At 37.2% G+C, this 16,507-nt stretch overlaps 1 protein-coding gene across 3 annotated transcripts in view; it reads left to right on the top strand.

Annotated features, from left to right (window-relative positions):
* The window catches only part of LOC113062778 (transcription regulator protein BACH2-like), a 77,630-nt gene that overhangs the window by 46,760 nt on the left and 14,363 nt on the right, over nucleotides 1–16,507 (top strand). For all 3 annotated transcript variants that reach the window (XM_026232746.1, XM_026232745.1, XM_026232748.1), the window contains one exon: nucleotides 9,314–9,568. In XM_026232746.1, the coding sequence (XP_026088531.1) occupies nucleotides 9,326–9,568 (243 nt within the window). In that variant the 5' untranslated portion in view covers nucleotides 9,314–9,325. The remainder of the gene's footprint in view (nucleotides 1–9,313; nucleotides 9,569–16,507) is intronic.

Below are 16,507 nucleotides of genomic sequence, written 5' to 3'. Positions count from 1 at the left end.
AACCAGAAGTAAAAACATGGCTTTGCTAAAGGTGAAGTGTGTAATGATGGGTTAAAAAAAAATAAATTGGGAAATACTATGTGAAGCTTTGTGCATGCAGACACAGAGGTCACCAGTTGATTATCTACATGTGGCTGAACTGGAAAGCCCCAATGAAAGAATAAAGAAAATCCCTTCTTCCTGTCTATCATTTCTAAGTCTGTCTGTTTCTGTCGTTTCACGCTCTAGTCATCTGCTTTTTGCAGTTGTCTGTCTCCTTGTCTCTCTGTCTGTCTGTACCCGTCATGTCAATGTAAATCACTGACAAACCTGTTAGTAATATTGAAAGCAGGTTGTTGAATGGAGCGGAAAGCGAAGACGAGCGATTTGGTTTCTCACACTTTCACAAGACCTTGTTCCTCTTGTCAGATGTTTGGGGGGGGGGTATACTTTTGACCTAAATCTACACATAAGACTGTGTCAATGCCACTGTGTCCTTATTAGCCCTCTGCCATCATGTAAAACACCAGAACTCATTGACCTCTGCTGACAACAGGTGCCCTGCGCGATACTTACTGTATGTCCATGAGCATTTGTGAATTATTGTGTCAAGACCCAGCAAAAGTAAAAGAGGCTTTAATTAGTTCTGAAGTAGATTTATTGGGGATGAAACTCTCCCGTGGTCCCAGACAAGGGCAGGATAGGAGTTAAGTGCTCTGTGAATGAGCCATTATTAGCTGTATAATGATGAGGAGGAGGAATGATGGTGAAAAATGAATAGTTTGGGCTGAAACTCCCGGTCAGGTTGATAAAACGATCAAAACAAAAAGTGCTCTTGAATTTATTTTTATCGATGCTAAAAGCAGCTGAATAATCAGTTTAATGCATCCTTGCTAGATAAGTGTTAAATTCTGGATACACAGACAGAGCAGAACAACAGGCTATCATAGATGTGTGCTCAGATAATCACACATCAAACACTTGGCACCCACACATGAAATCTAGACTGCAACTTTTGCATAAATTATGAAATTGTAAGAATTAAGTGGGAAAGTGGAAATTTTCTGCAGTAATAAGAAGTAAGTTGGTAAAGTCTCTTGACCTTTAAAAAAGAAAAAAAAGGTACATTCCTCTTAAGTGCGTAGGAGAGCCACACAGTGAAACCATAGTCTGATTATGTTTGGCACTAATGAAGCATGATTATGTATCCTGGAGATTCAGTTAGCATTGAGAATAGTAATTGCATTCCATTAAGAAACTAATGTAAATGACTCTTAAAGTCATTTTATTCTTATCAAGAGCTTATTACATGTGATTGTCCAAGGTTAAGGTTTTTTTTACATTTATAGATCTATTTGATGGCCCTTGAGGAGCCCTACCTTTATTATTTTATCCATAAAAAAGGATAATATACTACCCTTTGATTATTGCAAAATAAAAACAAATAAACAATAAAATGATTTTGTATCATCCTGAACGGTATTTTGCTATAACAACTGTCTGAAAGTACAATTTCCCGCTAATTACAAGGCTTCTTGCCAAATTAGTAATGAGTATATGAATTATGTATTTGAGAAATTATTTTAATGTGAAAAGAGACCGCGAAGTGATGTAGGAAATCAGCTGCCTATGATGATCATGCAATTATGCGAAAATATTTGACCACACGCTGTGAGTAGCCAATCAGAATCAGGTATTCCAGTGAGTTGTGTTAAGAAAAAAGGGATGGTACAGATACATAGAACATTACAAAATCTTACAAAAATATTTTTTTCCTCCAACTTCTACATATTGAGCAAAACGTAATGCTTGTTTTTTATATCTTGTGTTGTTTTGTGATCTTTTCCCAGAGGCTACAGTTAATCATGTAATTATTTCCACCACATCCAGCACCAGTTTTCCCTTAGTCAGTAGAAGTATGATTAAAAAACATGACAAAAATCAACATTCATTCTAAGCTTAATTAAAAACATCTGGCAGGGACTGCAAACAGGTCTCCTGATGATGCATTCGTGACTGTGTTTGTTTTTACTGTTTTCATTCATTAAATGTCTGGCAACCATGCAGTCCCATGTGTTTCTAGCAGTAAAAAAAAAGTTTCATCCTTTAAATCCAATAAATAAATCGTATCATACATGTGGCACAGTATAAACAAAAAACACTTAGTAAGCCATATCCTGCTTGTTTACTTCAACGGCACCCAATAATAATTTATTTTCTCTGTGTGCACAGATTAATAAGCTAAATAAGCTTATTGGTTCTTCATTTGATCTTAATCAAAGAGGCCTACAGGATCAATAGTAATGAGTGGAATCAATGAACGTGTGATGCACACTTAGATTATCATTTTGGAAACACCCACAAGCCTTTTATGTCATTTCATGCACCAGTTTTGTATGCACAACTGGAAAAGAGTGATTTCCACAGGAGAGGCACACAGATGATCTCCTTCAGACAAGCACACTCGGTGCCCGGAGAGAGCCGGAATAACTTCCCTTTGAGGGATTGAAGTACCATTTACCTTTATTACTGTAGTCAAAAGTGTGTTTGAATGAAAAAAAATCCATCTTCTGTCAACTAATAATCGAGAACAACAACACTCTGCATCTTGCAAGCCCGTGGCATGTGAGAAGGTCCAGAGAGGGCTGTTCCCACACTGCTGCGTGTGAATCTAAACGAGAATCTGTAGCCGGTAGGTAATTGTTTCAACAAAACAGAGGATTATACTCATTCCAGGCGCTTGTCTTTACACATTACTCTCTGTAACAAGAGTTTTTTTTACTAGGATTCCTACCCAATTAGGATAAATAATTCTAGGAGAGCTGTTAGAGTCCAGTGCGGTAACAGTCGAGACCGTCCTCTACCGCGGATGAACACTCTATTAAACGCAGCTCTAAATGTCCATTATTGTCATTCAGGCCCACTGAGACAGAACCATTAAAAGGGCTCCATTAGTGAGTGTGCACTTTTGCCAGTGTATGCGCATGTAGAATAGAAGGATTTAGTCATAGAAGCTGATGATTAATACCCAGCAGAGCTGGAATTTAATGAGCCATTAAGTCTGTTTCAGTGTCATAAGGTTGAAGGAAATGTACTACTGCATGGAAGTCTCAGATCACAAGTCTGTACGAGATTGCGTGCGTGTGTGTGTGTGTGTGTGTTGGTCTTTTTGTGTGATTGCACAAGGTAAATGGTGTTTAAACAGTTAATAACAAATAATTACTTTTTCATTCATTAATGATTGGTGTCTTTACATCTAAAACACCTAATTAGTTCATCGGATCATTTGCTGAAATGGAGAGTTGAATGTAAACCTATATCGTGCTAGGATTTAGTGTGAGGATTAGCATAAAGCAAATCATTTGCTTGTAACACTTCATCTGCAGTAATGGTTAAATGAGTGTTAGTAATGATGATGCAATCTGCTATGATTTAACTACGCTAATGTTGACTACATTAGAGCAATGAATCTGTTGAGATTGAGAAAGATGTCATGGCACTTCCCTTAGACAAAATATTGTGTGCTAAAACAGTTTCAATGTAAAACCATCACAAATCAGTGTGAGCTATAATTGTTCAATTAAAATAAATTATTATTTATTTGAAAATATTTTAAAATTTAATTTATATTTAAATTTTTCCTTCATAAATCGTTCTAATATGCTGATTCGGTGCTAAAGTAACATTTATTATTATTATCAGTGTTTAAACAGTTGCTGTAAACTGATCATTTTTTTTCAGTATTCTTTGAAAAGAAAGTTCAAGTGAACGTCATTTATTTAAAATAGTAATATTTTGTAACATTGTCGAAGTTTACATTGAAATTTGATCAGTTTGGTTCTAAACTTGAGATTTCATGCAAAATAAGCTGTTTCTGAATTCATTTACTGCCAATTTCTACATCAGTAAATCAATTTCACATTGATCCTTTTAATAGCATAACAAAACTGATTCAGTTTTGGAATAAATTACACACAAAGTGTGACCAGAATGCTCTCTTTATCCTCCCTGAATGTCACTCAGTCAGTGTAGCTGTTTATACTGCACAATAAATCTCTTATTCACAGCTTGTTTGCCCCTGTTGATTTATAGTGGGTATGTTCTTTGCACGTTTTTAATGGAACGATAGTAGATCTATATCAGTGCTGTAACAGATACTTTCCATACATAATTCATGACTAATTGTAATCATGATCACGTTTTGATCAATTGTGATACCATAGTAGTGATAGTCTGTGGAATCATTTGTATTTAGAGTGGTAACTGTGGCATTTGTATGGAAACTATGATTACCATGGTATTTTTAGTATTTTTAGGGTGTGTGGGGGCAGATGGTCACTGGTGAGTTGAGGTTTTTCTATTGACATAGCAGCGCAGGCAGCTTTATTCTGTCAGAAGTGTTCTGCTCAGCAGCAGAGAGTGTCTATGGAGACGGAGAAGAGGACATACATCACAGAGCACATCATATGCTGTCCTCCCCCAAAACGCCATGTCAGGCTTTCCAGAAGATCGCAGGAGAACAACTGCATACCCATTCCACACATATCTTACACCTCTGTCAGGACTGAATCTGAGCTGTCATTTACTGATGTTAGCTGAGATATTTAAAAGATTCTTTTTTTCAATGAGTCACTATTTTAAACCGTTCATTCACAAATCAGTCTAAAATCAGGTTTAGCACAGATAGTTAAACACATAGTCCTGTTCTCCATCATATCAGAAGACAGTTCATTCTGAATGTGTTGTTTGTGTCAGTAATGAACTGGGTCTGCATTGCTTATTAAAAAGTTGGGTGCACAATCATTCGTCATTGTCTTGGGGGTATCCGTCTCTGAAAAGTAAGGCTTCATACTCCGTCTAATCGACTGGTTTTAGATTAGTTTCTGTGCTCTGGTAGTTTTCCAGCCCCTGGAGCAGGCAAAAGTAGAATGTCAGCGACAGCTGTCGGAAACCCATCACAGAGCTCTGCTTTTGATGTGTGTGGGAGTGTTCCTCGCAAAACCCGTTAGCTGCCACGGTTAACAAGATCGAGAAAGGCCTGCAGAATAGAAAGAAGAGAGGGAACAGAGAGAGAGAATGAGACGGAGCGCAAACCCCTTGCATCCCTCAGCAGTTCTAATTGGTAACACGGCTCAAAGTAGTCATTTTGTGGTAAGTTTGTGTGCATATGCATCATCCTTTTGTGCACAAAATGCACACATCTGAAAATCCCAGCATGGAAAGAAAGCACATTCCAATTTTGAAATAGTGTGTTTGGCATCTTATGAACCTTGCAACCACATCTGGAAACATTATTCTTGGAAGACAGGTCATTATCCACTAAAAGGCAGCATAGAAAACATATTTAGAGCAAGGAAAAAGGAAACAAAATGAAAAACAATAATTGGAGTGACCAGTTGGGCTGTTGCTGTAAATGTCTGGGAATGTAGGACACAAACTTGCTAATACTTAGGTACGGTTCAGTCAAATCTCACAGTTGGAATCAGCGTTTCCTGCACCACTTTTCAGCAGCGGCAATCCACCGCTACTGAATCTTCAGAGACACAACAAAAGAAATCATGATTTACCGGAGATGTGAATGTGCACTTGGAAGTTGGTATTAAATGTGATCGAATAAAAAGAATATGTGCAGTGTAATAATGCAGAGAATAAGTGTGTTTCAATTGAGCTACTGCGGTGTCAACAACATGCAGCGCAACCAGCGCACTCTGATTCAGGAATAACAGACTCTTATGAACCGTTTTAATAGTGAATCAAAAACAATCTAAACATCTTGCACTGAATGTTTTGATTAGCTAAAAAGAACCAGTACATAAGAATCATAATTTAATCAGAATCAGACTAAACCGCCTGTGCTGTATGATTCCCAATGTACTGATTCTCATAAACTGGTACTTTTTAGCAAAGAAAAAAGATACAGCATAATCAGTGTAACCTGGTTCCCAAATCAATGGCTCTTATGTGCCAGGTTTTTTGTGTTACATGTTTAAATCAATCTGACTTGACCTTCTCTGAGCTATATATATATATATATATATATATATATATATATATATATATATATATATATATATATTGTGAGAAACAAGCACATTAAATAGACGCGTCTTTGTCTTTGTCTTTGCCTCATAAGTATGTGATTGTTGCTTTGCATTACAGCCAATCTCTACCTGTCTTTGTCTTTTGTTTTCTTCATTTTCATGATAACCACAGTGTCCCTCCCACACACATTGACACATGCGCATGCACACTCACACGCTGCAGTATAGGATCTCTGAACCCACATGCTGTGTGGTTTGATTTTCTCTGAGAGTGAGTGAGAGAGATAAGAGAAAGAAAGAAAGAAAGAAAGAAAGAAAGAAAGAAAGGGAGGCGTCGGGCCCACTGTTTCCATTCTTTTGGTTGAGGAGTTTCCATTTGCACGCAGCCAAGGACTACTTTCCGTTTTCATGTTTTAATTTGGGCAGCAGTAAACTGTCAGCGTTCGTCAAGGCTCACAGTTTTTACAGACACGCTCTGATTTAAGGAGGCTTTCAACGGTAACCGTTGCATGCAACCTGCCTTGAATGGAGCTGAGCTTTGAGGGCTTGCACCCATCTGCTTCTTCTGTATGGAGTACACAGACTTGTCTGTTTTACCCAGTCAGGAGTTAAATCAGGATGACAAGGGTAAGAGATTTCAGGCCTGTGTCTTTGCGGGTCAGAGTTTGCCTAAGGTGCAGTCAGTGGTGGTTGTGGGAGCAGGGAGGAGTGCTGGCTGCACAACCCTCACCACAGTGGGGCAGACAGGGGCAGCCCTGGCTTCTGGAGGGATGGAAAGAGCAGCGCTGGCTGCCGCTGGAGCTCTGGAGGAATTGTTTAGTCATGCACCGATCATTCCACGAGCAGAAGTTGGCCCCAGACAATTTAAATAGCTCAGTGTGTTATGGAAAAGACTGCTGGCAGAGACTGAAAGTAGAGATTGTGTAGTTTCAAAAGCAGTTTAAATCTGCCTGATTCAGAGCTTAAGCATCCTCTCTTTCTGTATGTCTTTTCACGCTGTGCTTAACCTTGGTTTATCGGCTTTTTAAACACCAGGCTAAAGGCACTTTAACCCTGAGCAATGCAGTATTCACACTTGCAATTTTTTCCGAAAGCTTCTGCAAGATGTGCTGCAAGTCTGTGCCACAAAGTACCATGGTTTTTAAAGTCTACCATGTTTTGTAACATGTACTATGGTACAAATGATAGATAGATGGTATTCTTGGAAATACACGTAAATATTATAGTACGATGTTTAGTACCATGGTACATATCAAAGCATTTATTCATGTTTTTTTTTTTTTATATATATATTTAGCAAAAATGTAGTATTATACTATAAAAGAGTTCAAAAAAGGGATACCATAATTTTGGTTCCAAATATAAATAAGTGTTATTTTGGTATTATTCACATACTATTATAGTATTTATTGATATTTTTAACTTTTATTTTTAGATTTTAGTTTAGTTTGAGTAATTTGTTAATGTGCTTTTGTCATTTTTATCCACAACAACACTGATGTAAACCATGTAGAGTTATATTTTCAGCGAGATGTTGTAGCATCGGACAATCAATCAATCAATCTACACAGTGCTTACATTATTAATTATGAAAGCGCTTTTCACCGAGCCATTCATATGCTGTTTAGTTTCAGCAACTGAGAGAAAAATGAACATGTTAAATGGTGGTACAAACTGTTGTGAATTTTTTAATTATGTAATGCTTTTGTTTTATATATATATACATATATATATATATATATATAGAGAGAGAGAGAGAGAGAGAGTTTTTTTTTTTTATTAATACAGGTCATGTGCCCATGGCAAGCTGGATTCCTCTATAGTTACTGACCTTAAATTAGAGTCTGTAGCAATATAACCTAAGATTGCATTTACCTAGAGTTTAGCATGGCCTTGGGTTAAAAAGCCCACCTCTCTCTTTCCGTTCTTTCAAAATGAATGGATTTGCCTGGACTGTTATATGTTCAGATAACATATGCACACCTTGCCAATATTGCAAATAAAATTCCTTAAGAGGATCACAAGGTTATGCTTTATGCTGAGGTCTGCTCCTGACTCGTCATATTCAATCTGCACTTATTCAAATCAGCAGCAGGGCTGAATGCTAATTTGAGGTTAGTGATATTCACTTGGCAGCCAGAAGGCAGCCCATCCTGCGAGAATCCCTGATGAGATTATATGTGTCGGAGTCATTGTGAGGAGCAATTGTCAAAAGGTTCTGATACAGGACCTGGGGCACGGGGGCAGGACACATCTGTGTACACAAAGCTGATCCAGAATCCAGAGACACTTAAGTCTCTTATCACACATGCACTGGTTGAGCCGCTTTGATAGGTAAAGTCTGAGGATCACATGTGCTAGTATTTCTGTGCCCTTCCTACGTAAGAACCAGTAGCAGAAACCCCACTGTTTTGACAGCTAAATCCCCTTCCCCAGCTACTCTACCACTGTGTGTGCACATAGGATCACTGTAAAGTGTGAATGCAGTACATAGATGTTAAATGAGTGAGTGTGAATGCCTCGACAGTAGCTGATCCTCTGGCTAGTCGTCTGGTAGGGTTTGGGGATTTGTTTTTGCTGTTTTGCTTTGTGTGTGTGATCTGTGACGAGGTGGTGGTCATGGTGAGATTGTTCAACCGTGTGGCCAGGATGCAGAAGTTTTTGTTGTAGTTTCTGCTGATTACCATTTTTACACAATTGATTAATCTAGGTTGATGTTCATTTCGATCTATATTAATTAAATATGTATATTTTATGAAATTAATGTCATTGCTAATTTATGTTAATTAATAATATATTAATTTTAATTTATATGATATTTATATATATATTTATATATTTCATGTTAGGTATTGAATTAACTTGTTAATTTATTTAATATCACTTAGGATCATAAAACAGCACGTTTCTCTAATAAGACACCGTTAGAATAATAAACATGCATCTGAGATTGTTAGGATATACAAATCGCAACAGTCACTTAGGAGCAGAAAGAAACACTGCTTCCAGAAGATCAGAAAACTGTTTGCGATGTAAACACACCTGTCTTGGATTTCATTGGTTTAAATCTCTTATATCAGATAAAACGATGGTTCCTGCTATTGAATCCATTTTGCAATTGTTCTGTAACACTTTTCCTCTCTAGATCTTTTATTATTTCCTCTCTAAAACTCAAATGTACTTACATTTGGGGTTTAAAGAGTGTTAAGTTTGGCCCAGGTTTGGACGCATTGTATTGTGTTGCACTTCTGCTGTCATCCGGATGACCTATGTTGACCCCTCTGTCTGCGCAGGGTGTGAGCGGTATGTCCGTGGATGAGAAGTCTGAAGCTCCCATGTACGTGTATGAGTCGACGGTGCACTGTACCAACATCCTGCTGGGTCTGAATGAGCAGCGGAAGCAGGGCCTGCTCTGTGATGTGACCGTGCTGGTGGAGGGGAAGGAGTTTCGTGCACACAGGGCTGTCCTAGCAGCCTGCAGCGAGTACTTCCTACAGGGGTTCGTCACCCAAAGTGACAATGAACTGGTTCTCAGCATGCCAGAGGAGGTATGGATAAACATATTATTATTATGCACATTAATGATCTAGTAAATTACTGAGAGGTTGCCAGATCATTGGTGGATTCACTGCCATTCAAAAGTTGTGGGTCAGCAATATTTTTTTTATATTTATATTTATATATATATATATATATATATATATATATATATATATATATATATATATATATATATATATATATCCTAAAAATCCTAAAAAATTTATCAAGGTTTCATTACAAATATTAAGCAGCACAAATGTGTTCACCATGAATAATAGTTAGACTGATATATATATATATATATATATATATATATATATATATATATATATATATATATATATATATATAGAATAGAGAACCATTATTTTAAGTTGTAATAATGTTTCACAATATTACTGTTTTCTTCTTTCAAAAAACATTTTTTAAAAATCTTCCAGACCCAGAATTTTTTAACTGTATTGTATGTTTAAGGTGGGCCTCACAACAAAGCTTTTGAAAGTCTGACAGCAAAAGTATTACTAGTCAAAATAGTAAAAAAAAAAAATAATCCTGGGATGCTTTTCCATGCATCCATTTTTTAATGTATAAGGTGTAAAAATGGCTGAGTATACTAATAACTATTCTCTATACTAATTTCATACTGTGTAGTAAAGCATGACTATAATCAGCACTCATCAACTGTCTACCTACCATATGGCAGAGGCCATTATTTTACTCCTCTTTATGAGCAATAGCCGTGTCTCTCTAACACACACTCATACACTTACATGAGCAGTAGTTTGTCTTCTCTCATAGCCCAAAAAGCACATTTAATGAACTAGCATCTGTTGCATTAACCCTCCATCTCTGCTTTCCGGTTCATGGATCTAAAATTAAGATGCAAAGTTTCTCGAAAGCAAAGCATTAGCATAACAAATGGATGCATTTATTATGGCTTCTATTACGAAGCTGAGTAAGAACATAGGTTGATTCTAATGAGATGTACTTGATTCATTTCCTCCTTTTAGACTGTCAATTAGCAACTTAGTGTTTTTAATGGCATGTTTGAAGTTCATATCAACTGAACAAAAACAAGGCAGAGATTTCAATGGAGCTAAAGCTGGCAAGCTATTAAGCATCTAGCAAACAATTCACGTAGCTTTTGGTAAACAAAGCTAAACTATAATGATTGTTTTCTTCTAATAATTATAAAAAAAGACTTAGTTGTGACATAATTTCGGATTTGAAAAATCTCAAGCATTACTTTTTAATATGTTCATATGCATTATTACTATAGATAACTGAAGATTATAGAGGGCATCAGTTGAGTTCTGGAAGTAAAAAATAAAAACATTCATTTTTACCATAGGTAAATAGATATTTAATCATAACTTAACAGGACTTCTGTTGCCTACAAGGTTATTGAAGCCACCCATCCATATTATTTCAATTAATTTTTTATATAATAATTTTCAGCATAGTAAATTGCTGGTGAAAAACTACATTGCCCATGGATCTGCACTGACATCTCCGCAAATAAGAATTTAAGCAGTCAAATCATACTAGAAGAACACTTTAGCGTCTGTCCACTCCCATAAAGCACCTACGGTCTTTGTATGCATTAAATACATAATGCAATAGACGTAGATTACGTCGTTTCATTGTATATAATTGCTACATTATAGTGAGATTATAGTTCTTAAACTCACAAAAACTCACTTCCTTCATTCACATCTTGCCTCCTTCATGAATTATTCATCAGTCTTTCACTCTAATAGTCAGGTGTGAGTGTGAATGAGGCGGGAATGACATCTTTCAAAGATTAAAAAAAGAGGATTTGATAGTGCCTATCTTCACCTCAGATGTGACAGAAAATGTGTTTCTGTCTCTTACTATTAATACAGGTAAATGTCATGCATATTCCAGATCAAATTAAAGTACTGTTTTGTTTAATGCTTTTTTCAATAGCACAGAAAATGTAGGAGTAGCATTTCATATTTTGTAACCAGTTCCTTTTAGTTACAGAGCCTTCGGTGTTGTTTTGTGTTATGATGAATGATTTGTTTTGGCATGTTGATTCAAAGTCAGCAGCTGTTGAAAGACTCAGGCGGTGTGTATCTCTGCTGTAAGTGTATGGAGACTTAGTGCTCTGTGTGTCGCACACAAAGCAGCAGCATCCAGTGATTTCAGCTCAGCATTCAGGGTTTACTGAACATCACCCTCTATATGTCACAGGAGGCAAGTGATGGTGGAGAAGAATCAGAGGGGGGGTTAAGCTGAGGTGGGGGTGTCCTGGTTGGGTGGTTTGATGAAAAAAAAAATCCACTGCAGATGAAATGTGAAACAAAGAGAACTGCTACCTCCTTCTCTTCCCCTTTGAAACTCCTCTCACATCCAGCCCACCCTTCCAGATGACCTTGTTATTGTTGAGTCGTGGGGACCGCACCGGGTTAGTGACATCATCTGTGTTAGCAAGCGAATGTTGAGCAGAGAGAGAGAGAGAGAGAGGTCCTTAATCAGCTCTTTGTTGGGAATCAGATCATGAAGGGAGACAGAAAAACAGCCTTCCCCTCAACCCCCTACGGAGATGGAAGAAACCCTTTAGCGTTAGGATACCAGGATTCCGATACCAAGAGATCCATGAAATCTCCAATGTTTTTATACAAAGAGATTTTCTTTGAAGATTTTAATGTCCAAAAAATAGAACTTAATGACACCGTGTGATTATCAGGTTAATTTGGTTATTATTCCAGTAGTGGTTGGTTTGTATTTGGCTCTCATATTAGAGGTTTTGCTTTGATGATGGTCTTGGATTCCCTCCAGCCACAGTAATTAAGAGACAAACCGCACATTCGATCAGTGCTTCTCAACTACGGATTTTAAATTAGACCACTAATGGCAACCAGCACATTAACAAAATTGTCATTGTACAAAATTGACCGTGAACATTTTAAATGTATTAAAATTACTGCAAAAGTCTCAACCATATGCAAAATTATTATTGTGATATAGTCGGAGTAATTTACAACTGATTTGCCAGCCTAACACATGGAATATACACTTTGCCAAATGTTTTCTATCAATCATGTTACCAAATGGCAGATGAATTTGCACCAAAATACCATTTGACTTCTACAAAAGAGGATATTGGAAGCTGGGGTGTTACCAAGATGACTGCCAGGACTTTGACTGTGATTCTCCAGTTAGATCCACTGCACTAGATACAGGTGTGAACTGGCCTTATTAGCTGGCTCTTTAGGAGTCGAGCGCTGTCGGCACCCAATATAAATGGCCATCCGTCACATGATGAAACCATGTGTAAGTGTTAGGTCTGTCGGCTTATATCCGCCCCATATATTCGCTTTCAGTTCGCTCTTCATCCGTAGACAAAGTTCAACATAAATAGTATTAAGTGTGATTGTAATTTTAAAAGGAAGTTGATTCACCACTATCTTAGTGTATTATAATTCCTTAATCATATAATTTGCCATACCTTTGTAACCTCTGCTGATCCAAGTGATTCTCTCTTCTGTATTATTCTGTGACACCATCCAACAGCTCATGTTTTTATCCCAGTTTCTTCTCTTTGTTATATTTTTTTTCCTTCACAGCTACTCTTGTGACTCATGCATTAAGCTGTCATGCAATAAAACCACCATTCAGCTCCCTGTACCTTATTATGCACACTTATGCCATCCAGCTGTCTGATATTTTCTAAAAGTCTAACAGTGCAGTCAGGTTATGGAAGTACAATTTCATACATTTCCTCCACAAACCTTAATTTTCTTTAAACCTTCAAAAACAGACTTACAAGCTACAAGATTGTTAATCAATGTATGGTTTTGAAGAAACCATTAGCACAGATCATTATATTTGTTTTGTGTTTTTAAATAATCCTTCAACAGTAGAATTATTGCTGAAAAACTACATTAACCTTGATTATGCAGAGATACTTTGCATTTGAAATACTTTGGGATTGTAGTTCTTTGTTTTTGTTCAAAATTAAAGTTTGTAAAGTGGTTCACCTCGTAGCTGGTTGGATTAGTTCATGGCTTAAGTTCATTGTAATAGACTTCTTTGTTCTTAGCGGAAGCTTTTAGATAAGATGCTACATAAAACAAATGCTTGAAGTCTACTAATATGCATTCTTGGCGAATAGCCATGTAACACTTGGGATAACGTGCACTCATTAGTCCATCATTCATCAAGAACCCATCATGATCACTTAACAATAATCTTGGAACACACAAAACAAATTCCTTGTATGTGTAAACATACAGTACCTGTCAATAAAGCTCATTCTGATTACTGCAAGACTACTGTACAACAAAGCTTGCTTAATACCCGTTTTAGCACCGAGTACAATTTATTTTAATGCTGGACTTCCGGGCTTGATTGAACCTGATTGAATGTATACCTGAGAGTGTTTGTGTGGTGCTGTGCTCTGCAGCTGTGTCACTGTGATTCAGCATTGCTTTAGACAGCCAGCATCGCTCTGTTTACATATGTTTGTCTAGGCGACTCTGATTCAGCACTAGTCTGTACAGCGACCTCAAACCACCTCCTGTTAGAAAGTTTACAGTCCTCCACACGGAGCCACTTGTGAAAACCAACCACACGAAATTCAGCACCATTGCAAGACTCTTAAACAACAACACACACACACACAAAAACTGCAAAACACACATTCTTCAAAATATCCTCAATCCTCAAAACACTAGCTCTGAGAAACTATTACTGAAGAGCCTATTGGGAGGGTCGTTTCATATCAGTTTAGTTTGGGTTTCTGAATATGAAGAGATTTCCTTCCGTTGAGCTCTACAGAAATTTTGCATGCTTGATGTTTCTTCAGTGTTTTGCCCAGAACTTTTGAATATTGAAATTAAACTGCATTTTTTTATATATTGACAGAAAATGTCTTATTTGAGGGAAAATCTAAATGTTTAGCAGGTGTTACAGTTAGTTGCTGATGTACACAAACATAGTGAGAGACTTTGAAGCAGGTCAGGACCTGGCTGGGGCAGTTGAGGGGTAATCCTGAGGGATAGAGCTGGACAGAGAGGAAGTAACAGCAGACTACATGAATGCTAGCATGAGACTATCACACATTTGCAGCCAATCATGCAGATGGAGGGAGATCTGTCTTCTATCACAGCCGGGGGTGTTGGGCACAGAAGGATAGCCAGAGAGAGGAAGTCCGTCTGTTAAATGGAAATCTGAATGAGAAGAGAAAATACTCGAGAAGGGAAATAAGAGTGAGAGAGTCTTAAAGGTCAAACAATGCAGCAATGTCCAGCTCTTAAGGACAGCGAGGTCATGTCCTTTTCTCTGTCTGGTGTTGTACTATAAACCTCACTTTGAGAGGATTAGCCAGTAGAGTATCTGATTTAATCCAACACACGAGGGAGGGCTAACTCTAAATCTGTCAAGCGTTTACCCATCTGAGTGTCTGCTTGTGTACTGTACGTGTCTGCCACATTAAAGAGTGGATTTGGGCACTTTAGACAGACCTATAAATGTCTGAAAGGCAGTGGTATTAGATACCAAAATGTGCATTTGAAAAACAAATATTTCAAAATGAACCATACTTTTTATTAAGGTGTATGAGTGTGTATTTGTGGGGGGGGGGGGTCACTAAGGTGTCCACAATAAAGAAAATGGTAAACAGAATTAAAATTCAAAGAAATAAAGGGTAATAAATTAAATAAATGAAGGAAGGAAAATTTTCATTTAAAACAAGTTCATATTGTTTGTGTAAATTCTATCAGACTTGATAGAAATGACTTTTTTGTTTTGTTTTTTGTGGAAAATATTATTTTTTTAGCAGTTTTGGTGAAATATTCTTCCATGCATACAATAATAATAAAAAGAATAATAATGGATATTTTTTTTCTTTTACAAATATATGTAAAAATGTCATGATACATTTTATAGCATTGTTTTATTGTATCAACCTTAAATTACCGTAAAATTTAATAAATAGTGGTAATAGTTTAAATGTCCAAAATCTCCCCAATTGCAAATAAGATACAAAAAAGGGCCGATTAAGTGTGAGGGTTTTCCAGATGGCAATTCAATATATACAGTATTGTTCAAAATAATAGCAGTACAATGTGACTAACCAGAATAATCAAGGTTTTTCGTATATTTTTTTATTGCTACGTGGCAAACAAGTTACCAGTAGGTTCAGTAGATTCTCACAAAACAAATGAGACCCAGCATTCATGATATGCACGCTCTTAAGGCTGTGCAATTGGGCAATTAGTTGAATTAGTTGAAAGGGGTGTGTTCAAAAAAATAGCAGTGTGGCATTCAATCACTGAGGTCATCAATTTTGTGAAGAAACAGGTGTGAATCAGGTGGCCCCTATTTAAGGATGAAGCCAACACTTGTTGAACATGCATTTGAAAGCTGAGGAAAATGGGTCGTTCAAGACATTGTTCAGAAGAACAGCGTACTTTGATTAAAAAGTTGATTAGAGAGGGGAAAACCTATAAAGAGGTGCAAAAAATGATAGGCTGTTCAGCTAAAATGATCTCCAATGCCTTAAAATGGAGAGCAAAACCAGAGAGACGTGGAAGAAAACGGAAGACAACCATCAAAATGGATAGAAGAATAACCAGAATGGCAAAGGCTCAGCCAATGATCACCTCCAGGATGATCAAAGACAGTCTGGAGTTACCTGTAAGTACTGTGACAGTTAGAAGACGTCTGTGTGAAGCTAATCTATTTTCAAGAATCCCCCGCAAAGTCCCTCTGTTAAAAAAAAGGCATGTGCAGAAGAGGTTACAATTTGCCAAAGAACACATCAACTGGCCTAAAGAGAAATGGAGGAACATTTTGTGGACTGATGAGAGTAAAATTGTTCTTTTTGGGTCCAAGGGCCACAGGCAGTTTGTGAGACGACCCCCAAACTCTGAATTCAAGCCACAGTACACAGTGAAGACAGTGAAGCATGGAGG

The sequence above is a fragment of the Carassius auratus genome, chromosome 45, assembly GCF_003368295.1.
Source record: "Carassius auratus strain Wakin chromosome 45, ASM336829v1, whole genome shotgun sequence".
Taxonomy (NCBI): Eukaryota; Metazoa; Chordata; class Actinopteri; order Cypriniformes; family Cyprinidae; genus Carassius; species Carassius auratus.
The sequence above is the reverse complement of the archived record's forward strand: the minus strand, read 5'-3'. Positions and strand labels throughout refer to the sequence as shown.